Here is a 25133-nt window from a genome sequence, read left to right as displayed (position 1 = left end):
GGGCTCCCTCCCTCTGCCTCCCTCTCGTGAGGACCTCGTGAGGACACCAGGGCCCCCAGGAGCCCAGGGTCACCCCAACCTGGGGGCCTTGACTTGCTCCCACCTGCAAAGCCCATCATCTGCAGGGGGCCGGGTATATCTGCCGTCCAGACTCATTGGACAGACAGCCCTCAGCAGAAGCCTGCTTTCCGGGCGAGGCTGCTGAGGCTCAGAGAGGGCAATGGTTGGCCTTCTCACAGGGAGCCGGGATTGGAGGGAAAGCTCCTGAGACGAAAACGTCCTGCTCCCTCCCTGTGAGCCTCTTCCATGGGGAGCAGCTCTCCCAGGGCACTTTGTGGACAGGAGCCAGGGAGCCGTGGCTCCAGCCCTGGGTGCCTGGCCCCTTCCCACGGACCCCATGGCTTGCCTGATTTCCCCACGGCCTGAGCCTCTCCTGGCTAAGCCTTGCTCCTGCCTGCGGGTGTAGACAGCACTTGGTCAATTCAGCCAGTCGTTTGCCATTGGGGACCTGACGTCTTCGGGGTCGGTGGTAGGTCGGCATCCTTGCCCACTTCCCACCCCACGTCCTCACGTCCCTCCATAGGGGCTTGGGGAGCTGAGTGAGGTCACGCGCACCTGCGTGCAGCGAAGGCAGGGCGGGCCACCCTTGTCTCCAGGCTGAAGCCTCTCCCTTCTCTCCCGCAGGCTTGGCCCAGAAGAAGATGGTCCCGACGGAGGTGAGTGTCCTGTGGGTCTGGTGGTTCACTGCGTCTCCCTGGGCCCCTCCCTCAGTCCTGCCAGTGTCTTGAGTTTCAGGAAGGGGAGCGGGTGGGCTGGGAAGAGCGAGGACCTGGCCTGGACGGTGAGGGCAGAGGGACAGGAGACAGAGGGGCTGGAGAGGTGGGAAGGAAGCCAGGCGAGCGTGGGTCACTGGGGAGTTCCCAGGAGGAGGACCTGGTCAGGTGCTGCCGCGGGGCGGTGCCTGATACGCAATTAGTAGCACCTTCAGTGTAGCACCCCCCTCCGGTCCCCACACAGCTGTCCGCATCTTCCCATCGCGTTCCAGAGAGCTTTTCCTGGGGGTGGGCCCCCCATGCCGCACCTCCACGCCCCATGGGCCCTGGGCTGCCCTCCCGCTGGGGTAGCAGGTGGGGTCAGCACTGTCCCTGGTCCTGAAAGGAGCCTGTGGGAGTGTGGCTGTGAGCCCCACGTTCCAGGAGCTGCCCAGGTGTGGTGTCCCTGTGTCTGCACCGGCCTCCCGGCCCCGAGCATCCATGTCCCCGGGATGCCACCTGCCACATGGGGTCCTTGTGGGGAGGGCTTTCCTGGGGGGTGTCCAGCACAGGGCAGTGGGGAGTCAGCAAGGGGGGCAGAGCAGGGGCGTTGCTTTACGATTGCTGAGGAGAGCCTGCCCCCTGGTGGCCGCTGTGCAGAACACATGGCTGAGAGGCAGTGCGGGTCGGGCTAGTATGAACATCTCAGCTGGAGGCCGGAAGGGCTGCACCGGCTGTGTGGACGGTGGCTGGTGCACAGGAGATGTTTGAATGTCAGTGACAGTCCAGCCCTGGGAGGGGCACCAGCTCCCTCTGCTGGCCGGCCTGGGCCTGGAGCCTGGGCCCCCTCCACCACGCTCCCCCGTGGAGTCCCTCCCACGCAAGTTTGTAACGCCTGCCATGGCTGTCCCCAGAGAGGGCCCAAGGCAGTGGACCTCTCCCCTCAGTTCACAGTCATTCCAGCCCAGGGTTCTCAGCTGGGTGAGTCTGCCCCAGGGGACACTGTGATGTCTGGGGACATCTGTGGTTGTTGTGACGGGGTAGGCCGCACCGAGGGGTAGGGGCCTTAGGGAATGACCTGGCCCAGTGTCAGCAGTGCCAGGGGAGACCCTGAAACTAGGGTCCTGCTCCCCACGCACGCAGAAGGGCTGTGGTTGCCGATCTTCCGGCTTTTCTCTCGGAGCCGGAAGTCCAGGTCTGTGTATGGGCCTTTCTGGATGTGCAGAGTTGGGACGTGTGGCCCCTGCGGGTGACAGGCTACCCGCTCTGCCCTGGAGCCCGCCCACACCAGCCCCTGCCCCACGTGCCTTGTCAGGACACTGACTCAGCCCGTCTGGTCAGGATTTCCAGGGCACTCTGGCCCAGCGGCGCCTCCTTGCTGATTTTCAATGCTTCCTGCTTCCTCTTCTCCAGGCCCCGTTGATGACTGGACAGCCGGGTCCTGGCCACGGGAAGAAGTTGGGTCATCGGGGCGTGGACGCCTCTGGCGAGACCACCTACAAGAAGGTTCTCCTCTGCCCTTAGCTGGTGGGGGTAGGGCTCCCCGCCATCCCAGGGCCCCCACACAGGGTCAGGCATGCTCTGGGCCCGTGTCTGGCTGGAGGCAGAGGCTTTCGGGACAGGCCCTTCCATGCTAGGCCCCTGGTCCCAGCTGCCTGTCCTTGCTGCCTGTCGCGGACGTCACGGGCATCGTGCGCGGCGCTCCACAGGTGCAGGAGTCACCGGCAACCCTGGCCGAGCCCCCAGCTCCTCCGGCCCTACTGACCTCTCTGAGGAAGAGGGAAACGCAGTTCTCCTTTCTTCCCTTGGAAAGTGGGGCTGAGCTGTTGGGAAGCCCGGGTGAAGGCAGGCCAGGCCAGGTGGGGCATGGGGAGCACTTCCTAACATACCAGTTGGCTGAGAAGTCATGGATGCACTGTGTAATTCACCTTTTCCAAGTTAGAGGGTTTCAAGCATGTTTGCAGTATGTCCAGCTATCACCACGGTCAGTTTTAGAATATTTCCATGAGCCCAGAATGACGCCCTGTCCCCATTTGCTGTCACTCCCATCCCCTCCTTCTCAAGTGGGGGCAGGCTTCAGCCTCCGTGGCTTAGGCCATCTGACGCCTGACAGCCCCAGGTTGGCCGGTACCGCTGTCTCCATGCCCAACTATGGGTGGGGAAACTGAGGCACAGAGCAGCAGTGTCGCTTCCCAGTGTGACGATGCAAATCACCAGGGGAGTGGGTAGAAGGAACCCGGGATTACAGAAACGAAGTTTGGGTGCCACTCTAAATTTATGCTCCCCCCAAAAGAAAATCCTCACAGTAGATACACCCTTGCTGAGTCGGGACAGTTTTGAGAAGTTGGAACGTTCTAGAACCTTGACGGAAAACAGGCCTTGGGGCTGCGTGAGGTGGTACTGAGTCTCAGCCAGGTACGTCCTTACTGTGTGGTTGTGTGAGCTCCGTGACAGCCCAGGGGCCAGCACATCTGTGACAAGTACTGGGCAGGTCCCCCAGGGCCCCGTGACGCCGACGGGTGCCAGGGTCAAGCTGCAGGCTGGACATGTGCCCTGACCTCCTGCCCTGGGGGGCTTCTCCTTTGCCTGTCACCCTGGGGGCCGAGGGTCTTGATGCAGCTGGATTTTCCCGCAGACCACCTCCTCCACCCTGAAGGGGGCCATCCAGCTGGGCATCGGCTACACTGTGGGCAATCTGAGCTCCAAGCCAGAGCGCGACGTGCTCATGCAGGACTTCTATGTCGTGGAGAGCATCTTCTTCCCCAGGTAGGCCCAGGCCCTGTGCCCCGGAGCCGCTGTTGGGGTGCCCGACAGCCTTGCTGTTTCTGAGCTCCCTTCTCTGCTGGAAATAGCATGGGCCTCTCCTGCCATCTTCTTGCTTGGAGGTCTGACCCTGTATCAGTCACACTGTCGGTGCTCTGCTGAGTTAGAGAGATGCAGTATAACAGTGATTTTAAGAAAACAGGAAAAGAAAACGTGAAGTTTCTTTTTCTCTCTCGTGAAGAACACTGCTAGGCAATCAGGGCTATGAGGCAGCTCCCTCGTGTTGGGGTCCCGTGTTCTTTCTAGCGGCTCCACCATCCTTCTGTGCAGCTTTTCCAGCCAGTGCTGTCAGGTGGCTGCCTGGGATCCTGCCATTACATCTGCGTTCCAGCCACAGGAGGGAAGGGAGGACCTCTGAGGGCAGGACCTAGAAAGGACACGTGGTATTTCTGCTCTGCCCGTAGCACACTGGCTGAGCACAGCACGTGACCGCACCTAGCCTTGAGAGAGGCTGGCAGTGGACTTACTCTGGGTGGGAGTGGACATTGGGACACCCCCTGAGGCCGGCCATGCCCTTTGGCCCCTGGGAAGCCCCACACCGTTTTCTGGGTTGCCTACCTAGGGGAGGCCTGGGAGCTCAGCCGCTGGGCACTGCCCTGGGCCCAGGAAGGTTGTGCCGCTGGGGGTCGCAGGGAGTGGCAGAGGTGCCCACAGAGTCACCGCCCCTTACAGGCCTCTCTCCCTCCTTGCTCCACAGCGAAGGCAGCAACCTCACCCCCGCCCACCACTTCCAGGACTTCAGGTTCAAGACCTATGCCCCCGTTGCCTTCCGTTACTTCCGGGAGCTCTTCGGGATCCGACCAGACGATTACTTGGTAAGAGCAGTAGTCAGTCACCTACCAGCACGTGACAAGTTAGGGGAGACGGTGTCTGCTGCCTCGTGGTTTCTGTGGGTCAGGAATTCGGGTGCAACTCAGCCGGGTTCTTTGCTCAGCGTTGCAGTGGAGGGGGTGCTGGGGCCAGAGCCTCAGAGGGACCCGCCTGGGGGCCGGGGCCTCCGTGCCTGCCCTGCGGGCCTCTTCCTCTGAGCGTGAGCAACAGGACTGTCCTGTCACCTTTGCTGCTTCACAGGCCCTGCTTCCATTCGAGGGGAGGTGGGTCGTGGGGACCAGCTCAGCACATCCCCTCCAGTTCTGGTGTAGTTTTAGTCTCTCAAGTTAGAAAAATCAAAAACCTAGGCCCTACCGTTTGATCTCACAACGTGTGAGCGGGCTCCTGAAAGTTACAGCACGTGTGCAGACGGGGGATCGGTCTGCACTTTGGGAAGGTCTGGTCGCTGTTTGGCGGCTTTGTATACGGGAAGTCTTAGCCAGGCACGAGAGCACGTCCACAGCCGTCGGGTCTGCCCCACCCGATCCCGCCACCGTCCACCATCCCTGGGGCCTGTGGTCCTGCTGATTCTCAGCCACAGTGACTCGATTCCCCGTGTGCTGGGCGGTCCTCGGCTGCGCGCTCCCGCTGGGTTCTTGGTCCACGGAAGCTTGTGCCCTGAGCCGCGGCCATGTCCTTCCCCAGGGAAACAGCTCTTGCTCGGCCAGGGGTTCGCCAGCTATCCTGGTGCCCCTTGCCAAGGTCAAGGCCTGGTCCTTGGACCACACCATGGCAGGCTCCATGGCTTCCCCTGCTGACCTTCCCTGTGGTCCTGCAACTTTATCAGAGTGAGGACAGCCTGGTGGTTCTAGAATGGAAACAACCCCGGGGCAACCTAGATTTTAGGTCTCGTGGGTAGAGCGGAGGCCCGTGGCATTAGCCGTAGCAGTGGTGATATGGCCTCAGTGCCCGTTAGCGGGGAGCAGACACCAGCTGGCGTGTGCTGGCCCCAGAGTGGACACACAGAGGTCGCCGAGGTCCTGTCTCAGCCTTGAGTGGGTGCTCATTAGATGTCTTCTGGCCTCTTGAAGCCATGCCCTGCTGCCATGACGGGGTGACAAGGTCCCCTGGAACCGAGAGGCCCTCCTGCGGCAGGGCTGGGGATCTCAGACACGGCTGGGTTGTCCCCACTTGTCAGCTCTGCCGCCTCAGGGTGCCTCTGTCTTCCCGAGGAGTCCCCGGGCGCCATGGGCACCACCTTGGCTCCAGAGCCTTCTCTGGCCGCTGCCGCGGGTCCTGAGGTTCAGGGGGGTGCGTCCTCTGTCACTGTTTGGGAGAGCTGGGCTGTCCTGTGTTGGCTTCTGCGCTGGACAGCACAGCAGCGAGGGAGCGGGGGAGGGGGCACGTGCAGGGCGGGGGCTGCAGTCAGTTGGCCTTGGGCCACAGGTGCCCCCCTGGTCTCGGAGGGAGAAAGGGGGCACATCTGTGGTCGTCTGCCCGTGACTCCACCCCGTCCGTTGGTCACCTGGCTGGGTGGTCCACGCATGTCACCACTTCACCCTCGGCAACCAGGGCCCCATGAGGCCTGACCCCATACCTTGACTAGGTCACTCCCTGGGGGCAGCTGCTATTAGCCATGTGGTTCTGGAACCTTCTCTGCTCACAGACTTCTTTTGTACGAAGCCACACACTCCCCTTCCACCGCTCGTTTCTCTCAGCACTTTCCCCTCTCCTGCCAGCTGGGGTCGGCTGTAGTGCCTTTGGGGTAGCCGTGGGCTCCGGGGCCCGTGGACACCAGCCCCCACAGGGTCTCTGCCCGCCCCTCGCTGTTTCTTTTGAGGAGCGGGTGGGGGCTGAGCAGCCTGGACGTCGGCCTCTGTATTTCTGTAGGTATTGGTGCCTCGTGGCTGTGGGTGGGCAGCACTCGTGGCAGCCACTGGAGAGGGCGCGTCCCTGCTTCTCACCTGTGCCCGCTCCCCTCCCCCTACCATCTTCCGGCCCCCGTGTTACACTTCAACAACCCACAGGGTCATTCCGCAGATGTTTGCTGGGCAGCTGCCGTGTGGTGGGCTGGTGCCCTTGGCCCAGTGGCGAACGTGCCGTGGCCTCATCCATGCTGTATACCAGTGGTACTCAGTCAGGACTCTGGGGGGCACCAGGGACAGAAACCAACGCAAACAAACAGCTTTCATCCTGAAAAGCACTTCATTGGCTCACTAGCTGAAAAGGCCCAGGAGAGCAGCCTGCAGGGCCCAGCTCTCCCCGCCTTCGAGTGGCCTTTAGGCACTGACTGTAGGCTGGGCACTGTCCGAGGTGCTGGGGACCCTCCGTGAACAAAACCCTCCAGATAAATCCCTGCGTCCACAGAATGTCCCGCACATTGCCGGGGAGGACATGTGGGGCTGATGGCAGCAAGCACGGAGGGGAAGCAGATGTCAGTGGGAAGAGAGGCGGGGGTGCCAGGTGCAGGGTGGGGGCTGCTCCCCAGAGACACGGGCTCCCCCTCTCTCTGCTGTTCTGGTGCGCGGCCTCTGTACCAGAGGTCACCTTGTGGTCCAGCGTGGTGACTAGGGTTCCAACCCTCCCATCGGCATTCCAGGTGGAAATAGATGGGATGGAGGGGAGGGCACAGAGTCAGGGGGCACCAGCTTTTGTCACCCGTTCAGGGAGCCTTCCCTGAAGTCCCACTCAGCAGCTTCTCCAGACAGCTCGTGAGCCAGGTTGACCGTCATGGCCTCGCCTAGCTGTGGGGGAGGTTGGCAAGTGAGCGGTGGCTGGATGTGTCAGCACCCCAACACAGCTGGGAGTCTGTTACTAACCGGAGAGGGACTGGACCCCAGGAGATGAGCACCCAGGCTGGCGGCTAGCCCAGGGTTCAAATCTGTGCTGTGTGGCCTCGGGCACGTCAGTCTCCCTCTCTGAGCCTATTTCTTCATCTGTAAAAGGACGCTGACAGTGACCTGTTTCAGAGTTGTCCATTCGCCGCTGGGCCCGTGGGGTGTCAGCGACCCACCTGCCCACTCACTGCCCCCCCAGTACTCGCTGTGCAACGAGCCGCTGATCGAGCTGTCCAACCCCGGCGCCAGCGGCTCCCTGTTCTACGTCACCAGCGACGATGAGTTCATCATCAAGACGGTGATGCACAAGGAGGCCGAGTTCCTGCAGAAGTTGCTGCCCGGTTACTACATGGTGAGGGGCCCTTCCCTGCGGCACCTGCGGTCCTCCCCGTCCCCAGCTCCTTTCCCTTCCCAGGCTCGGGCACACGGGGCCCAGGAGTCCCCAGGGCACCACCCCGCTTCTTGGGCAGGCCCCGGACAGCCTTGCTGGGTCACTTCACAAGGTCCCCCCACCACATGGCAGGCAGGAATGGCCCTTGAGGTCCCTTCACAAGGTCCCCCCACCACATGGCAGGCAGGAATGGCCATCCGGGCCCTTGTGGCCTTCCCCAGGCCGGGTGGGACGTGGGGGGCTGGGCACCCGTTCCACCCTCACTCCGCATCCCCTGCCCCCACCGACACCCCTGAGTCACGGATCCCAGAAATCGTGTCTCGTGGGGCTGGTGACTCAGGCATGGGGGAGGGGGGAGGGCCACCAGCTGGTGTGTCACAAAGAACCAACTGCCGGGTGCTTCCCATTCCCCGTGTGACTCACAACCTGAAAGGGCACAACAGACCTCTGGGCGGAGGTGGACGTGGGAGCCTCAGACTTCCATCCCCCAGGTGGCCAGGGTCCTGCAGCTGGCATGGACGGGGGTGGGCTCCACCCGAGTGCCCACCTGCCCTGCGGAGCCCAACCTGGCACCTGGCAGAGGAGGGGCTGGGCCTTTCTGGGCAGCTCTGCATGGACTGTGACCCATCTGCTCTTGGGGCATCTCATCTGTAGCACATGATGCTTGGGGGGGCCCCCGGCTCCCCTAGGTCGGGGGTCAGCAGGCTTTCTATAAAGAGCCACAGAGCCTCTCCCTGCCCAGCTCAGCCCCGCTGTTGCAGCAGGGAGGCCCCCGTGGGCCTCAAGGGAGTGGGCAGGCCTGGCCCATCGCCAGTGAGCCTTCACTTACGCTGAAACGTGAACCTCACAGAGTCCTCACCTGTCACAAGATGCTAGTTTTCTGTTTTTTCCCTCCAACATTTTCATGACTTAGAGCTGTTCTTAGCTTGTGGCTGGCCGTATGAGGACAAGAGGGTGGCTGGACTTGGCCTTCCGGCCAGAGTTCACCAATCCTTGCCCTGGATGGTGCCAGGAGGCCGGGCTCCCATGTCACCCCAGGGCGGGCAAGTGAGACACCGGGTCCAGCCCTGACACCTCCGTCGTGGGCCCTCCTGGAGCATCCCGTGTTGGGGCTGGGGAGACAGATCCCGGCTCACGTCAGAATGCTGGGAGGGCAGAGTGAGGGGCCGGCCCGGGAGGGAGGTGGTCAGGGAGGGCTTCCCAAGGGCGGCTCCCGGGCAGAGCGAGGAGGCAGCCGTGGCGGCCACGCTCCTCCGACCCTGTCCCTTTCCCCGCCCCCCAGAACCTCAACCAGAACCCGAGGACGCTGCTGCCCAAGTTCTACGGGCTGTACTGCGTGCAGTCGGGCGGCAAGAACATCCGTGTGGTGGTCATGAACAACGTCCTGCCGCGCGTCGTCAAGATGCACCTCAAGTTCGACCTCAAGGGCTCCACGTACAAGCGGCGGGCCAGCAAGAAGGAGAAGGAGAAGAGCATCCCCACCTACAAGGACCTGGACTTCATCCAGGACGTGCCCGAGGGGCTCCTGCTCGACGCAGACACCTTCTCCGCGCTCGTCAAGACCCTGCAGCGGGACTGCCTGGTGAGGCCGCGGTGCCCACGCCACCCCGTGCGCGGGAGAGTCCGAGCGCCGCTGAGCCCCAGATCCACGGCCCGCCCTGCAGGCGTGTCCTCGCCGTCTCCTCCACCCGTGCGGCCCGGGGTGTCGTGCCTGCCCCTCTAGAGATGAGGGGTGTCCCTGCTGGAGGCCCCCAGCCTAGCAGGTGTGGAGCTGGGCCTTCCAGAGCCCTCTGCTCCATGCTCTGGCCGCTCAGCCCACCACCCCTGGCTCCTTGGCCTCTTCGAAAACTGCCTGATCTCCCTAGACGGGCCCCTGGACCTCTCAGGACCTGCTTGCCTGAGCCCAGGAGTCAAGAGACCTCGGGGCCAGGAGGGGTCCCGGGCCCCTCCGCTGTCGCCAGCCAGGAGGGAGCTCTGTTGGGAGGAAGGAAACGCCCTGTCCGGGCTCCTAGAGGTGGCCTGGCCTCCGGTTAGATGCCGCCCCCCAGGTGCTGTTTGCCCAGTGCCCGGCCTGGGCCCCCGGCCCCTTGGTCTCCTCCCCATGTTGTGAAATGTGGTGTGTCTGTGGGGACTGAGTGTGCACAGACCAGACGCAGCTCGGGGGGCCGCACAGGGCCGGGGTGGGGCAGGGGGGCGGAGAGCGTGACCTCTTGACCCAACCTCTGCAGGTGCTGGAGAGCTTCAAGATCATGGACTATAGCCTGCTGCTGGGCGTGCACAACATCGACCAGCAGGAGCGCGAGCGGCAGGCCGAGGGTGCCCAGAGCACCGCGGACGAGAAGCGGCCGCTCGGCCAGAAGGCGCTCTACTCCACGGCCATGGAGTCCATCCAGGGCGGGGCGGCGCGCGGGGAGGCCATCGAGTCGGACGACACGTAGGTGGTGTGGGGCTGGCGGGGCTTGCGGCTTGTCCGCCCGCACCCCGTGCCAGGTGTGAGGCGGGTGGGGGTGGGAGGTTGGCCGGGAGGGCAAGAGAAGGTCGGCAGCCGGTTCCTGGTTTGCAAAGGAGCAGTGGTGCCCGCCCGCCTGCACGAGGGTCACACGGGTGGACACACAGACACCCGGCTGTGTGATGACTGGGGCATTCCAGATTAATCTGCCAGCAGGTTGAGGCCGTTGCCGTCCGTGTGGGGAACACAGGTGCCCCCCCCACATCCCGGAGCCCTGAATGGGTTCAGGGACCACCATCCACCGCAAAGCCGGAAAAGTGTTGAAGGTGGTGGCGCTGGGGACTAGGGTGCCAGGCCCACAGCCCCCGGGAGAACAGGCCGCTGTGATGGAGGACGAGGCCCGAGGCTCAGAGACTCAGTGGGCTGACCGGTCCTGCCATGAGGGCTCGAGGTTGGGTGGGGAGACAGACTCATGGGGTGCCCCCTCCCCGCTCCCAGCACTGCAGACACTGGTCCAGGTCATTCTTTGTGGGGGGTGTCCTGGGCCCTGGGGGGCTGAGCAGCATCCCTGGCCCCCACCTACTCGATGCTGGGAACACCCCCAGTTGTGAGGACCACAGACGTCCCCGGACATCATCTAGTGTACGTGGACGTAGCTCGGGGGGGGACTGCCGCTGTGGGTGGCTGTCGAGATTGACTTCTTGTCACCACACACTGACCTACCGGGGACCAGTCTGGGGGGCCAGGAGGAGGAGGGGGCATGACCCCCATCATCTGGGGAAACGGGGGTTTGGAGGTGGAAGCAGCTGTCCTGGGTGCGCAGCCAGCCGGTGGGGCCGAGAGGCTTGTCCCTGGCCTGGCATTCACACGAGGCCAGCGGCTGCGGGGGCCAGGGCAGGAGCAGAGCCCCAGGCCCCCACAGGGCGGGCGGGGAGCTGCGAAGGCCTGGCGCAGCTGGCCCGACCTCCCACCATCTTGGTGTTTGTAGGGTCTGCGCAGGGCCTGGCAGGGGCTGGCGGGGTGCGCAGGTGAGCTCAGCAGCGCGTGGAGTGCCGTGAGCAGAGCCTGCGGGGGGCCTGGGCCTGGCGGGTCTGGGGTCGTTGGTGACCTGAGGGCAGTCGCTGCCTTGTGTGACCTCACTAACCATGCTGGACCGGGCACATGTAGGCCTGGGGCCGAGTGAAGCCACTAACTCCCCCGGCGGCACCCACAAGCCCTGGTGGCCCCGCCCAGGCTGAGCGTGTGCATGGGTGTGCATGGGCGTGTGTGCGCGTGCACTCAGGCCTGTGGGTGCCGGGCCCTTTGGCAGCCTCCAGCCTCCAGCTTCGAGTGGCGTGTCCAAGAGGAGTGGAGAGCAGCCCAGTCCCAGCTGCACTGCCTCCTGCAGGGAGCATGTGGGCCCTGGCTCCTCCGGGGCCCCCCAGCGGAGGGCTCCTGGCAGGGCCAGTCCCTGGTGCCCCTGCCCCCTGGCCGGTATGGCACAGCACCGTGGGGTGCTGAAGGCGCTCTCCCCCTCTCTCCCCAGGATGGGCGGGATTCCCGCCGTGAACGGCCGAGGGGAGCGTCTCTTGCTACCTCCCCCTGCCTGCCTCCCCCTTCCCCAGATGCACTGGCTTCCTCACAGAAGCAGTGTGCCCTCTACTTTCAAGACTTCCTTAGTCATACCCTGCCCCGTGCCCCCACCCCACAGAAGGCTCCCAACTGGCTGCCTGGCCCTAAAGGGAGGCGTTTGGTCCCCAACCAGGTGACGCCACCTTCAGGACTTGTGCTAGGAATGTGGTGAGAGCTTCCTTCAGATAGAGGTTGAGGCTGGCATGGGGCCTGGGCGATGGCTGGGGTGTCGCCAGCTCATCTTCCATCCAGCCCTGTCTGTTAAGCACCTACTGTATGCCAAGTGCTGGGCTGAATGGAGCCACGAGGCACGGCATCCCCGGACCGCTCCTACGATGGGCAAGAATAGATGCTCGTGGCTGGAGCCTCATGTTGTGTGGTCTCGAGCGTGGCAGAGCCCAAGGAGCAGACACACAAGCCTTACCTGCTGCTTGGAGCTGGGGTGTCGGCAACTCCGTTACCCGTGCTCGTCCTCGATGAGGTTTCGGCAGTGAGCGTGTTTTAACCATCAGTGTTTCATCCCGAGAGTAGGAGGTGTTCCCTATGCACAATCCAGACATGACAGGGGGTGTCGTGGGCGTGGTGGTCCCCACTTCCTGTCCACCCCCTCAGGAAGCCCACTGAGCACTGGGTGATTTGTCCCATGTCGCATGTCTTCCTTTCCTAAATACAGAACGTGGTTCCTGCCCATCAAGATCGCAGCCTCTTTTCCTCCCTGAGGGCAGATCTCTGCTGCAGGGATGTCCCCTCTTGAGTTAGAGAGGGTGAAGAAGCTTTTGGAGTAGCAGACCTGGGTGTCTGCAGAGGCTCTGAGTGGAGGCAAGGAGGGTGGGCCAGCATGTATCAGGCAGCCACAAGCTCATCTGGGGCTGGGGGTGTCATAAGGGGGTGTGTGCTGAGGAGAGGACCCTCCCCCGCTGCAGACTAGGGGGTGTCCAGGAAGGCTGCCCGGAGGAGGCACCATTGTCCCAGCCCAGGTGTGCAGGGGCCTAGTTAAAGCCACGGTGCTGGGCCGTAATTCCAGCTTAGAGGACCAGGGCTCAGCCTAGGCCATGAGGACAGGGGAAGGATGAACTCTGGGAGGCGCTTGCCATCAGTCCCCCACGGGGTCAAGCACTGTGGCCTCTTCACTTCCTCTCCAAGAGTAGCAGTGGTAGGAGCTGCCAGGAGGCCGGGAGGGGGACAAAGGGACAGGAAGAGGGAGGTGGCCTCTGGCTGCAGCAGGCAGCCTCAGTTCCTCTAGACTGGGGCTCCCCTACCCCCTCGGTGCCAGGAGCACCTGCAGTCGTGGTGGCCCGGTGTCCTCCGGAGAAGCCCTGGGCCCGAAAGCTTGGCAGGGGTTCAGGTGTTTCTTCTCCCTGTAGGTTCATCAAGAAGCTGGAACATACCTGGAAGGCTCTCGTCCACGACGGGGTGAGCATCGAGCATCGTCATCCGTTCGTTAGTCCACAAACGTAACGATCTCTGGGGCCGTGACAGCAGACGTGTTTCCTCTTTTCTGGAGCCACCGTCCGTTGGGAGTGGGCGGCCCTGGGAGCCGGCAGTCACAGGCCAAGGGCTCAGGGTCCAGATGGGAAAGCACAGGCAGCTGGCTGTAGGGTCTCCAGTGAGGGGGTCTGATCGCCCCTGGTGAGGGGTACAGAAAGGCTTCTTGGAGGAGAGGACCCCCGAGCTGAGTTGGAAGGGTTCCCAAAGACAGCCTGACCGGGAACGTCAGGGGCCAGCTAGGCAAGGAACGTTCTGGAAATGTGCTGCGATATGGAGGGGGTCATATGGGCGCGACTGTGCAGCGCTGACCTGTTGCCACGGGGTGGGTGGCCTGCTTCAGAATGTCTCCGTTGCTGGAGGACAGCTTGGAATGTGCTTTTTCCTGTCAGCGCTGCCACTGTGTGAATACTGGCGGTGGATTATTTCCAAATATAAAAGACCGTGAGGACCAGCTGTTAGGGAGCAAACAGAGCCCACCTGGGGGCCCCAGGCAGCCCTGGTCCAGCTGTGCCTCGGATGCACGCCTCTCCTCCCATGGCCCCCCTTCAGACCGATTCTTACTAAAGTGCTAAGGGCTGTCTGTGTTCACGTAGTCTGTAAAAGCCCCCGACACCCCTCAGAGAGTGCTTAGAGGGTCCAGATGGAAGCTTCCAGAAAGTGCACCGAGAAGGTCCAGGGGGCAGCCAGTCAGCAGGAAGCTGTTCCATGGTGTTAGGAATCCGTGGCAGACAGGACAGTTGCCAAGTCCTGGGGAGGCTAGTTGAGATCTCTGAAAGTAAGCTTTGGGTCAGCTCCTGGGGGCCCAGATGTTGATCAAAGTAACCATACGGTGTGAGCAGTCTGGGGCAGGTAGGCTGGCCCGTGCAGTAGAGGCCCAGGTTCTTCTGGGTGTGGCCCTCAGCCCCCAGCCCTGGTGGCTGGTCCCCCACGGCACTCCAGGCAGAGGAGAGGGCAGAAACTGTCCCCGCCTTGGCACCCACACCCTCGGCCAGAATGTGGTCCTGCGGTCATGCCTTGTTGCAGTGAGGACGGGAAATGTAGTTTGCATTCTGGAAGCTGTGTGTCCCCATGGGTTCTATTACATTATAGCGGGTGGAGGACCTGGGCCATGTCTGGGGACGTCTGTGTTTGTCACCCCTGGGGGAGCTCCTGGCATCGAGGGGTTGGGGACAGGGATGCGGCTCAGCTTCCCAGTGCCCGGGATGGTGTCCACCGTGCCGAGGGGACGCTGTGCCATAGAAGGCAAGGTCCCTGGCCCCTGGGCAATAGCAAGGAGTCCCCGCCTTTAGGGGCCCAACATTGCCGGAGCACAAACTGTGTGCTGGGCCCCCTCCCGTACGGACAGCAGGTGTCACCGTGTCCAGCCTCCCTGTCGAGCCGGTGAGGAAGCAGCTCTGAGAGAGGCCGTGCGTTGCCCAGGGTCACCGTCGGTGAGCGGTGCCACAGTCAGGTCTGCCTGGCACTGAGCAACACCAGCTGCCACTTGTCCCCAGAGCAGGGGTGACTGGGTGCCACCAGACGTTGCTTAGAATGCAGGTGTTCGGCCGTCCTCCAGCGAGCCCTGCTTTAGAGAACTCCAGCTTCCTTATTTTGATATTTATTCGTTTACTTCTTTCACTTGCTGTTTTATTCACATGGCTCAAAAGATTAAAAACACAGGTGGGTTTATAATGAAGAAATGTCCCCCCCAGACCCCTCCCTGCCACCATTACCTGCTAGCCCTGTGCCGTGGACCCATCTCCGTGTCCCGCTCTCCGTGTCTCCGGACGCGGGGAGCACTGGCGGCGCGGCGGCACTCAGCCCGTCCTGCCCGCGGGCCCTGCTTCTCTTGCCAGGACACCGTCTCTGTCCACCGGCCCAGCTTCTATGCGGAGCGCTTCTTCAAGTTCATGAGCAACACGGTCTTCCGGAAGAATTCCTGTGAGCTTCCCAGGCCCTTTGGGCAGGAGGGCCCCAGGGTGCGGAGTGGGGAGGCGGGGTGGCCGTCTTCGGGGCTCGGTCAGGGACTTGGTCCAGAGAACAGGGTAGTCAGGACGCCACCGTCCTGGGGCCCGGCCCGGGGCCTCGGGCCTGCTGTCTGAGCTTGAGTTCTGGCCCCACTGCGTCCTGCTCCATGCCTGAGTTTCCTTGTCTGTACAGAGCTGTGAGGGCTAGATGTGTTTCCACACACAACAGGTGTGTTCGGCCCTGCACCAGTCCTAGGGGCCACCCGCAGCCTCGTGTCCTCACCAAGGAAACACAGCCTTGGCGGGCCCGGAGGCAGCCGCTCATCAGCCAGACCGGGCGTTGTCAGGGAGGGCACAGGACAAACAGAGGCAGGTGCCCTGTGCCCCGTGGGTGGCCTCGGGAGGTCCCGTCTGTGCTGGGCCTCGAGTCCCAGATCCTGGTGCACAGCCCGGGCCGGGATCCCACATGCTGCCTGGAAGGCTCTTTCTGTCCACGTGTCTGCCATCTGCTCCCTACTCCCTGTGCGCCCAGAAGGCAGCGTGCTTGTCAGCCTTGGTCACTCTGTGTCCCCAGCATCCAGCCCGGGGCCCAGCACGCACTAGGTGTTCAGTCCGTGTCATCCGTGGGGACGGCCTCAGTGTGCACCTTCTTCTCCGGGCTTTACACTGCAGGAAGTGGCTCCGCAGGGGCAGCAAGGGCAGCCCGATGCCCGGCGTGGGACCTGCTCTCCCAGCCTGGGCCAGGCCTCTGTGCCGGTGACCCAGCCCCGGTCACCTGGAGCCGGCTCACGGAGCCAACACGACTCCACATTCCGTGACATCGAGCCAGTAGCTTGAAATCGATGACAGTGGGATTATTGACATCGTGGAAATGGGCAAACGCCACAATTCTGGCCTTTGTCTCCTGAGAGCGGGTTGTCCGTCTTCGTCAGCGTACCGCTTCTTAGAGCCCTTCCCTTGGCATCATTCTCACTGTGGTCCCGAGGGGATGCCAGCCTCCAGGGACACCGGGCGAAATGAGTGCCTACTGTGTGCTGGGCGTTGTGCTGGCCATCCTGGGAGCGGAGCTCACAGGAAGAGGGAGAACACGGTGACAGTCACCAACGGGCTAGGCCAGGTGCAGACGGCATCACGGGGTCACCCCCCTCGTCTGACCCTGTTGCTGCAGACGAGGGTGCTGGGGCTCAGAGGGGCTGAGCCACATTGCCTGGATTGGAGCCAGGCCCTTGGTGCTGAGCCCTGCACGGCCCAAGGCCTCCGTTGTCTGAAAGTAGAGGCCTTGGCCAGGGTGGGTTTCAACAAAGGGGGCTCCTGGGACCTCCCGAGGCAGAGCTGGGTAGAAAGCAGTACAGGGTTTTCTCCACAAAGAATATTGCTTCTTGCCCAGGCTTGAGGGCTGGGCTGGAGGCTGGGCAGCGGGGGCCATGTGTGCAGGTGGCCAGCCTCAAGGGGGGCCAGCCAGGCTTTCGTGCAGACTGGGGATGGGGGCTGGTGGGGCCCTGCCTCGGTGCTGCCACCGGGCTCCCAGGCTGCCCCAAGTGCCAGTCCACCTCTCTCCACAGCCCTGAAATCCTCACCGTCCAAGAAGGGCCGTGGTGCCTTGCTGGCCGTCAAGCCGCTGGGGCCCACAGCTGCCTTCTCGGCCAGCCAGATCCCCAGCGAGCGGGAGGACACACAGTACGACCTCCGGGGGGCCCGCAGCTACCCCACGCTGGAGGACGAAGGTGACTGGGCAGGCCGGGGAGCGGCTGCTTTGGTGACGGGAGAGAGAAGGGGGCTGCCGGGGAAAGAAAGGCGATGTCCCTGGGGGGCTGAGACGGGAGGGAATACAGGGAGCAACCCAGTGTGAGGAAGGGTTTCCTGAAGCTGGCAATCTGGATGGGAGGGGCCTGGGTCATAGTCACCCCCTCATCCCAACCCGAGGTCTGCAGCCCTCCGGGAAGTGGGGAGGGGGAGCAGCTGGGACTGCCAGAGGGAGAGCTGAACGGAGAAGGGGCCACCTGAAGAGGTGACTCACCCCATCACCAGGTGTCCAGAGACCTAGAGGGACGAAGCACTCGATGGGGTTGGGCATGATACTTTGGAAAGTCCCTCCCAGTTCCCAGAGTTAAAGAGTCAAAGATTCCAGGCAGAGAGGGGCTGGGGGGGAATAGTATCAAGGAAGGGAGAAACTGCCCATGCAAAGTCCCTGGGGTAGCACAGGGCCTGGTAGGCTAGAGGGACAGCAGGAGGCCTGTGTGGTTGGAGCCAAGTGGGGAGCGGGCAGGCGGGTGGGCAGGGCCTGTGGGCCTGAGGAGGGTTTGGGTTACAGGTTGAGAGTAGTGGGCTGTTGGGAGCTTTTGTGCCAAGGGTCAGTTCGAGCGTATTGACCTTCTTAAAGCCGCCGAGCAGAGTGGAGTGTTGGGTGGCAGGTGGGGCGGGGCACGGCTTGCTGAGGGTGAGCCAAGCTGCAGGGGGAGCCCGAGGCCTGGAAGGGCTGCGGCAGCGCCCATAGCCTCCTCCCCGCAGGCCGGCCCGACCTCCTGCCCTGCACGCCGCCGTCCTTTGAGGAGGCCACCACCGCCTCCATCGCCACAACCCTGTCCTCCACGTCGCTCTCCATCCCGGAGCGATCTCCCTCGGAGACATCGGAGCAGCCGCGGTACCGGTGAGGGGCCCGGGGTGTGTCTGTCCGCGGGGCGGGGGCGGGGCGGGCGCCTGCCCCACCTGATCCAGACGCTTGCGTGTCTCTGCAGGCGGCGCACGCAGTCTTCGGGACAGGATGGCCGGTGAGCNCCTGATCCAGACGCTTGCGTGTCTCTGCAGGCGGCGCACGCAGTCTTCGGGACTTATGCCCCCTGCGTTTTGCCACTCAGAGCCCCGCCTCTTTGACCACTTTGCTGGGCACAGATTTAAGTTCGGCTCTAGAACTGCACAGAATCTTGACTTACTCTGGAGTCCTCTCTGCGCGCACGCGCGCGCACATACACACACACACACACACACACACACACACACACACACACGAGGAGGGGGACCGGAAGACCCCTTCCCTGAACCTGCTTGTTGATCCGTTTTCCTTTCTATTAAATAGTTTTATTCTAAGAGGTACAGAAGAGAATAGAGTGAAAACCTCCTGACCGATGCTCCTCCCCCTCCCTGGGAGCAACCCCTGGACGGGCTTTTTGTTGCGTTTTATAAATATTTTATGAATATATGAGAAAACAAGCCTGCGGGCCTGTTTCTGCCTGTTGTCTTGCCACCAGCATAGCTCGGTGCCCCTTGCTTTGCACACTTGGCAGATAGAGGTCACCTGTGAGCATGGAGCTCCTGGGACTGTCTTCCATCTGACAGAACGTAGCCTGTCCTCAGGGGCACTTCAGTTGTTGCCAACAGACCACAGTGAATACGCCTCGTTTAGCGTTGGGGCAATTATTCCTGCCATTTGAAGGGGGGAAAAAGTTACAGCATAAAGCACGTTTGGCAGAATGCACTTCCCTCTGTCCTGCTCGCACCTCAGCGACCTTTCTGCTCTCTGGTGCTGCCATCCGGAGAGAGCTGCCAGAATGTTCTGACCCATCTCCAGCAGGGGCCTGGACCTTGAAACCCCTGGAACTTCCCCCCCCCCCAGTCCAGGCCCTAGGCCAGTGCCCAGCTAACCCCAGGAGGGTGGGCAGGATCCAGGCCACCATTCACACATGCCCCTGCTGGTACCTGAGTCACATGATGGCCCCAGGTGGACAACCAGTCCCTGCCCCCTGCAGACCCCAGGTGGGCATGACAGCCAGAGGGACGGGGGGTGAGCTGGGCCAGCTCAGGGCACTGGTCAGATGGCACCCAGAGAGAGCACCCCATGGAGGCCCCCACCAGGGCTGGAGATCCGCGTTGGCCTGGCGCTTGGCTGGCGCCCCTGGGGGGCAAAGTTAGGGTGAGGACAGAGAGTGAGGTGCAGCTTCCCACTGCCTCCAGGCCTCAGGAGGAGACACACGCAGAGGAGGACCTGCAGCAGATCACGGTGCAGGTGGAGCCTGCGTGCAGCGTGGAGATCGTGGTCCCCAAGGAGGAGGATGCGGGGTGAGTGTCCCATTGCCGGACTCATGCTCTCGGTGTCTGCTCTGCTCCCATTGGCTGACCTTGGCCACGTGGCCAGCTGGCAGCAAGGCAGGCTGGGGAATGTAGTCCACTTTCTGGGCGGGGCGGGGGGGGTGGGAGAGGCTGGGAATGGGGCCTCCCACTGGAAATGGGGGGATGCAGGGCGTGGGAACCAGGCAGTCTGCTCAGGGGCCCCTGGGGGGATGGGACAGCTGCCTCATCTGGGGCCTCAGACCTCCAGGCGAGCTGCAAGTGATGCATCAATCCCAGAGTTCTCCCCCGCTGTGGTCCTGAGCCCCGGGCTTGCGGGAGGGGGCTTTTCGGTTCCCCCAGGGAGCCACCTCTGGACCCAATCCCCTTTCCCGGCCGTGTCTGGTTCCTGTGTCATTCACTTCCATTCTTCCTTAATGCCTTCCTTCCAACTTCTGGTTTGGCTCCATGCACGGTCCTTCCTCTCTAGCGGAGGTCAAGCATTCGGGCTCCTTTTCTTCTGTAATAAGGTTGTGCTTCTGGCTGCTGTCCTGGGTGCTCCGCTCCTGCCATGTTCCTGCCATGTTCCGTGGGTTCAATGTGAGGCAGGTCTTTTACACCGACTCTTTGATATAGGGCTGTGCCTTCAGCCACCGGAAGTGACCCTGCCCCAGGGGACGCGGGGCGGTGTCTGGACACCTGTGCTTGTCACACTGGGGGCTCCTGGCACCGAGGGGGCCAGGGATGCCGCTCACGGCCCCCACCAGCGCCCAGGACCGCCGCAGAGAATATCTAGCCCCACCGGCCATGGTGCCAAGGGGGAGAGACCCTGCTCTCAGGTTTATTTACAGGTGTCTCTCAGCTTTCCAGGACTTGAAGACCTGTTTACGTGTTTAGTACTTATGTCTGTTTTTATTCAGTTGTAAGTTGAAGAAAATGGCCTTAAAAAAAATTGATGTATATTTTTTAAACAGTTGAAAGCCTTCGTGGTCAAATACAAAATTCATTTTTTAAAAGATTTTATTTATTTGGGAGAGAGAGAAAACAAGCTGGGGGGAGGGGCAGAGGGGGAAGCCGACTCTCGCTGAGCAGGGAGCCGGACGTGGGGCTCGGTCCCAGGACCCTGGGATCATGACCCGAGCCGAAGGCAGACACTTCACTGACTGAGCCACCCAGGCGCCCCACAGTTCATTTTCTAACGTCCGTGGGCGTGCGAGAGAAACCTGTGGTCTGCCGAGGGATGGAACATTCGGGGCTGGCTGTGTCCAACGTACCGATCAGGAGCGTGCACTTCTGCACGTCCTCGTTGGGCCCCTTGGGTCTGTTTGGGTCTGTGTTTGCATTGTCATCAAATTTTTCTTGCTTTTCTTGTGATTTCTGCTTTACGTGCTTTTAAATTTCTCTTCTCTCTCAAGACACCTTGCTTAGCGGTCACACACACTCCCAGCCTGCACTTGGCCACCGAGAGTTATGTCACGGACACGCAGAGGCACGTGCACACACACACACACCACGGTGTCTGCCGCCAGCCGCTTTTCCGCTATTAGCCAAACTCTTGCAGCATGACACATCTTTCAGTCTTTGCCTCCCAAACAGCCCCCCTCCCACGTGGCTGGAGAGCCAGCTCTTTGTGGTTACGGGTTCCCCCCATCTCGGAGCTGGGCATTTTGGTCATGAGATGGAAATTGTACCCTGACCACCCGGCCTCCAACTGAGGCCTAGGCCTGGCCTCCCCTTCCACCCGGAGCCTGTTTCCCATCTGTAACTCAGGACAGCGGCAGCCCCTGCCTCAGGGGAGAGTCGCTGGGTGAATTCATGCCAGGCTCTTGAACGGGTCTCACGCATAGTAAGTGCTCAGAGAAGGTTCTGACCCCAACGTGGGGGTGGGTACCAGGTGTCCCTGCTTTACAGGTGAGGGTGCTGAGGCTCAGCGATGGGAACGGACCTTCAGGGTCGCCCCGGTGGTGAATGGTGAGGCCAGCACCTGCCCACCAGTGTGAGATGGAGCAGGGGCGGGGAGAGGCTCACCTGTTAGCGGGTGGGCAAACCCCCTCCCCCGGAGAGGTATTTGGGGGTGGGGGTTTGTTTTATTTGGCTTGCTGAGTCTTTTGTCTCTGTGATGACCTCCTGATGAGAGGGGAGGAGGCGGGCTGGGACTGCGGCCGCTGGGTGCTGTCCAGAGCCCCACTCCAGGACTCCTGTGTCCACCTGTCCCCAGGGTGGAGGCTTCCCCAGCCGCTGCCGCTGCCGAAGCAGAAACCACCAGCCAGGCCTCAGAGCCCGCCAGCCAGGCCTCGGATGAGGAGGACGCCCCCGCCACGGACATCTACTTTGTAAGTCCCCCACAGCTCCTTCCATCGCCTGGCCCTCGATCAGACACACACTTGTGCACACACAGTCACACACACTCACAAGGCACTCGTGTGGACACAGTGCACTCACTGGTCAACGCTCACATCCACACACTCTTGCACACCCACTGTGCCCTCACACGCATTCACACTCACACACTCACATGGCACCATCCAGGCCAGGCCACTCCAAGGCCAGGGAACTGCCCCGTCCCTCCTCCCCAGGCCCCGTGACCACCGCCAGGCCACCGGTCGAGGCCCTGGCCCTAGCCAGGCCACCGTGTCTCCCTAGGAAACATCTGGAGTCTTCAAGCTCTCGGTCACTGGGCAGACCTGGGGCCAGCCACCAAGGGCTGCAAACTGTGTGGATCTTCTCCTGCTGGGTGGCTGGTACAGCTGGGTGGTTTCTGTTCTTGAGGAGGCCGGAGGATTGTGCTGAGGGCCAGGCGTGCGTCACGCTGCCGTCCTCACTGGCCGAGGGCTCGTGGCTGCTCCCAGATGGGGCAGGGTCTGTCGGAGCAGGAAGGGGCCCTGCCCCAGGGACTCAGGACCTCTCTTCCAGAGCAGGGGGTCGCCTCCCCCCTTGCTTCTCCCGCAGGCAGACAGGTTAGCTGGGCCGGGAGCTTGGGTGAGGTGGGTGCTGGGTGGCCAGGGAACCTGCAGAGTCCAGTCCGGTGACCCCCGACAGGGGGTCCTGATGCTGCCTTCCTTGGGCGGCCCTGCTCAGGGGTCAGATGGCCTTATGCAATGAAGGGGACTGCCTGTCCTCCTCCCAGACCCTCAGTCATGGCCAGCGAGCTGGGGGCCTGCTGCCCTATAGCTCCCACCACCCTGCTGTCTGTGTTGGCGCCTCTGTCTGGCCTGGAGAAGTAACAGGGGCAGGCACTGTGTGTGCACCCCCACACCCGCCGTCGGCTCCCCATCCCTGGGGGCTTGGTTTGTGTCCCATCCTGTGGATCAGTGTGCGAGGCGGCCCCAGGGGGCCATGTCCTATGTGTGCGTCTGGGTCCTGACACCTGAGTGGGCAGCCAGGCCCTGCGGGCAGCAGAAAAGGTAGCAGGCTGCAGTGGGACCCCGCCACCCCGAAACTCACCTCCTGCTTGGCCATCGGCTTACCTGCCCCTGCCCAGTGCCCTCCCCGCCTAACCACCCGCTGGATTCCTGTTGCCTCATCCTATCCTCTGTTTGCTTCTTCCCCCGCCCGCCCGGCCCACCCAGTTCACCGATGGGAGGTACTGGATTTACTCTCCCCGGCATCGCCGACTGCGGGCCGTGACGCTGAGCTCCTCAGGGACTGTAAGTGACCACAGCAGGCGTCCAGGGAGCCCAGCCCCCATTCCACCACCCTGGGCATCTGGGAGCCACAGGTCCTGGCTGTCCCTCGTCCTCTGAGAAGGGACTTGGGGAAAGAATCGCCACCACTGAGGCCGGTCATGTGTCCCCCAGTGACGTCACTTAGGTCCCTCTGAGGTGGGCATTGCTAGGCCTACAGGCTCACAGCCAGGGCTAAGGGGACTTGGCTGTGGTGGCGTCTGCATCTGACCCCAGCCCCCCGGTGCCTCTGCCCCTCTCCCCAGCCTGCCTAAGCGAGGGACAAGTTGGTGGACACTTGCCCTATATTCAGACCTGGCTGCCCATGGCTCCCGAAGGGGGATGTGCCCTGCAGAGGCAGGTGGTCACGTGGGTCGGCAAAGGGACTACAAAGCCAGGCTCTCAACTGCAGGAGAGAGGAGGTGGTATTTCCATACCCACTTCACAGTGGAGAAACCGGGGTCTCGGCTCCCCAGAAAGCCCACAAGAGGGCATGGTTTAGATAAAATCTGGGTCCAAGTTCCCAAGCAGCCCGTGTGTCTAGGAGACACTCATCTACCCATTGTGCTTGGGACGCTGTGTAGCAAAGGTATTAACAGGACCTGTTACTGTCCTCGTGGACAATAAATGAGAGACCCAGTAACCTGCCCAGAGCCACACACCGCTCAGGCACAGTGGGTTGAATACCTGAAGCAGGAGTTTCTGTTCTCAAGATGAGGCCCCTCAGAGGCTCACACCCCTGGCCCCAAATGTCTGTGAGTGTCGCTGGGTGTCCAGCACTGCTGAGCAAACCCAAGAAGTAGAAACCACTTCCCCAGACATTCCCACTGTGCCGTGTCCTGCTGAGACTGGGAGCCACACCCCTAAGATGATCCAAGAACTGGGGACACGCAGCAGGCCCTGAGGCCCCCCCACCAGGGGAGCGATTTGTGAAGGAAGGCTGGAGAGGGGTTGACCCCAGGGTGTGGGGAGGTGGGAGAAGGAAGGGTGGGCTCTGTAGAGGGCACAGCAGAAGCTGGTGGGGGGCACACAGGAGCAGAGGGGGCAGCACGTGTGAAGGCGAGGGGAGCGGGAGCAGACCCTAGGGCCTGCGGTGGTGGGGAGGATGTTGCCTTGGTTCCACTTTAGTGGGGTCATCACGGGGTTCTGGGTCCTGCTGCCCGCATTCCCTCCCTCCCCTGGGGCTGGCTCTTTGCAGAGTTCAGGTGGAGACCCTCTTGCCACAGGTTGTTGCCCTAGAGGGGCAGCTACCCTGGCTCTGAACATGTGATGTCGCAGCCCTGTGTGGGACACTGGGCAGCCCCAGACAGGCCCCACCCCACGCCCCCCGGACTTCCAGGCAGGCTGGAGTTTTTGTTGCGCTGTGACCGCTAAGCAGTGAGCATCCGCTGATGGACGGCCTTTGGGGGGTGTGGCCCTGGGCCAGGTGCTGAAGCAAGAACGAGCTCCACATGGTGCCCAGCGGGCCAGGTGCCTCCTGTGGGTGCTGGCGGTCTGGCCCTTGAGGGCAGGTTCTGCAGGGAGAGCTGTAGGAGGGGCAGGGGGGAGTGGGCACAGAGGTGGGGAAAGGCAGTGGGGGCCCCGAGGGGCAGTGAGGGCAGGGGCCCTGCGTTCCCCTGGAGAGCCAGAGGCCACATGCTGGCGCTTGTCCTTCCTGAGGCTTCGAAGAAGGCCACCCCTGCAGGGTGAGGCTGGTGGTCGCAACCCGACCGAGGAGGGGCAGGTGTGGGGCTCGATGGGTTGTGGCCTTCGTGGGTTTAGCCAGGGGAGGTGCCTGCTCAGGCCCCGTGATCTGAGCAGAGCCCGGGCAAGGGGGCAGGTCCACAGGCGCTGAGACTGGGGGTGGGGGGTCCCGGGAAAGAGGAAGAAGAAAGAGAAGGGGGCTGCTGGGGTTCTTGCGGTGAGAACAGACCCAGAAGGAACAGGTGTGGGTGCCGGAGGAACGTGCGCTCCTTCCCCCAGTCTGACCCGGAATGGGGCCCACTTCCCTGAAACAGCTGGAGGACGGGCTGCCCACCCTCTGGCTGGGCCTCTACTGCTTGCTCTCCGGGTCTCCCGGGGCCTCGGTCTCCCCCCGCTGATCTGTGCGTTTGGGCCTGAGGAAATGGGCTCCACCCTGCGCCCCCGACGCCCTCAACACCCAGGACCCCCAGTGGAGGGTCCTCAGGGTTCTGCTCCAGCTGGCGGCCCCGGTGGCCGCACAGCAGGCAGGACCTGAGGCTGGGGTGCTGCCGGGCCAGCACGGAGGCAAGGGTGCCCCGGGAGGGCCGAGCAGGAGGGGAGGGGACAGCGAGCAAACCCGGCCCCCGCCCCGCCCCCTCCC

General features: G+C 62.7%; 1 protein-coding gene across 1 annotated transcript in view; it reads left to right on the top strand.

Annotated features, from left to right (window-relative positions):
* PIP5K1C (phosphatidylinositol-4-phosphate 5-kinase type 1 gamma) overlaps positions 1-25127 on the top strand; it is a 28824-nt gene extending 3697 nt beyond the window's left edge. Inside the window, exons 2-17 of the mRNA XM_034657496.1 lie at positions 685-716; positions 2166-2258; positions 3388-3518; positions 4273-4390; positions 7422-7574; positions 8896-9195; positions 9842-10047; positions 11588-11674; positions 13038-13086; positions 14997-15081; positions 16670-16831; positions 17616-17754; positions 17843-17875; positions 19056-19160; positions 21367-21481; positions 22718-25127. Coding sequence (XP_034513387.1) covers positions 685-716; positions 2166-2258; positions 3388-3518; positions 4273-4390; positions 7422-7574; positions 8896-9195; positions 9842-10047; positions 11588-11674; positions 13038-13086; positions 14997-15081; positions 16670-16831; positions 17616-17754; positions 17843-17875; positions 19056-19160; positions 21367-21481; positions 22718-22891 — 1982 coding nt within the window. The 3' untranslated portion in view covers positions 22892-25127. The remainder of the gene's footprint in view (positions 1-684; positions 717-2165; positions 2259-3387; positions 3519-4272; positions 4391-7421; positions 7575-8895; positions 9196-9841; positions 10048-11587; positions 11675-13037; positions 13087-14996; positions 15082-16669; positions 16832-17615; positions 17755-17842; positions 17876-19055; positions 19161-21366; positions 21482-22717) is intronic.
* The last annotated feature ends 6 nt before the right edge of the window (positions 25128-25133 follow it).

The sequence above is a fragment of the Ailuropoda melanoleuca genome, chromosome 4 (assembly GCF_002007445.2).
Source record: "Ailuropoda melanoleuca isolate Jingjing chromosome 4, ASM200744v2, whole genome shotgun sequence".
Taxonomy (NCBI): Eukaryota; Metazoa; Chordata; class Mammalia; order Carnivora; family Ursidae; genus Ailuropoda; species Ailuropoda melanoleuca.
Note: the sequence above shows the minus strand (reverse complement) of the source record. Positions and strands in the feature narration are given on the sequence as shown.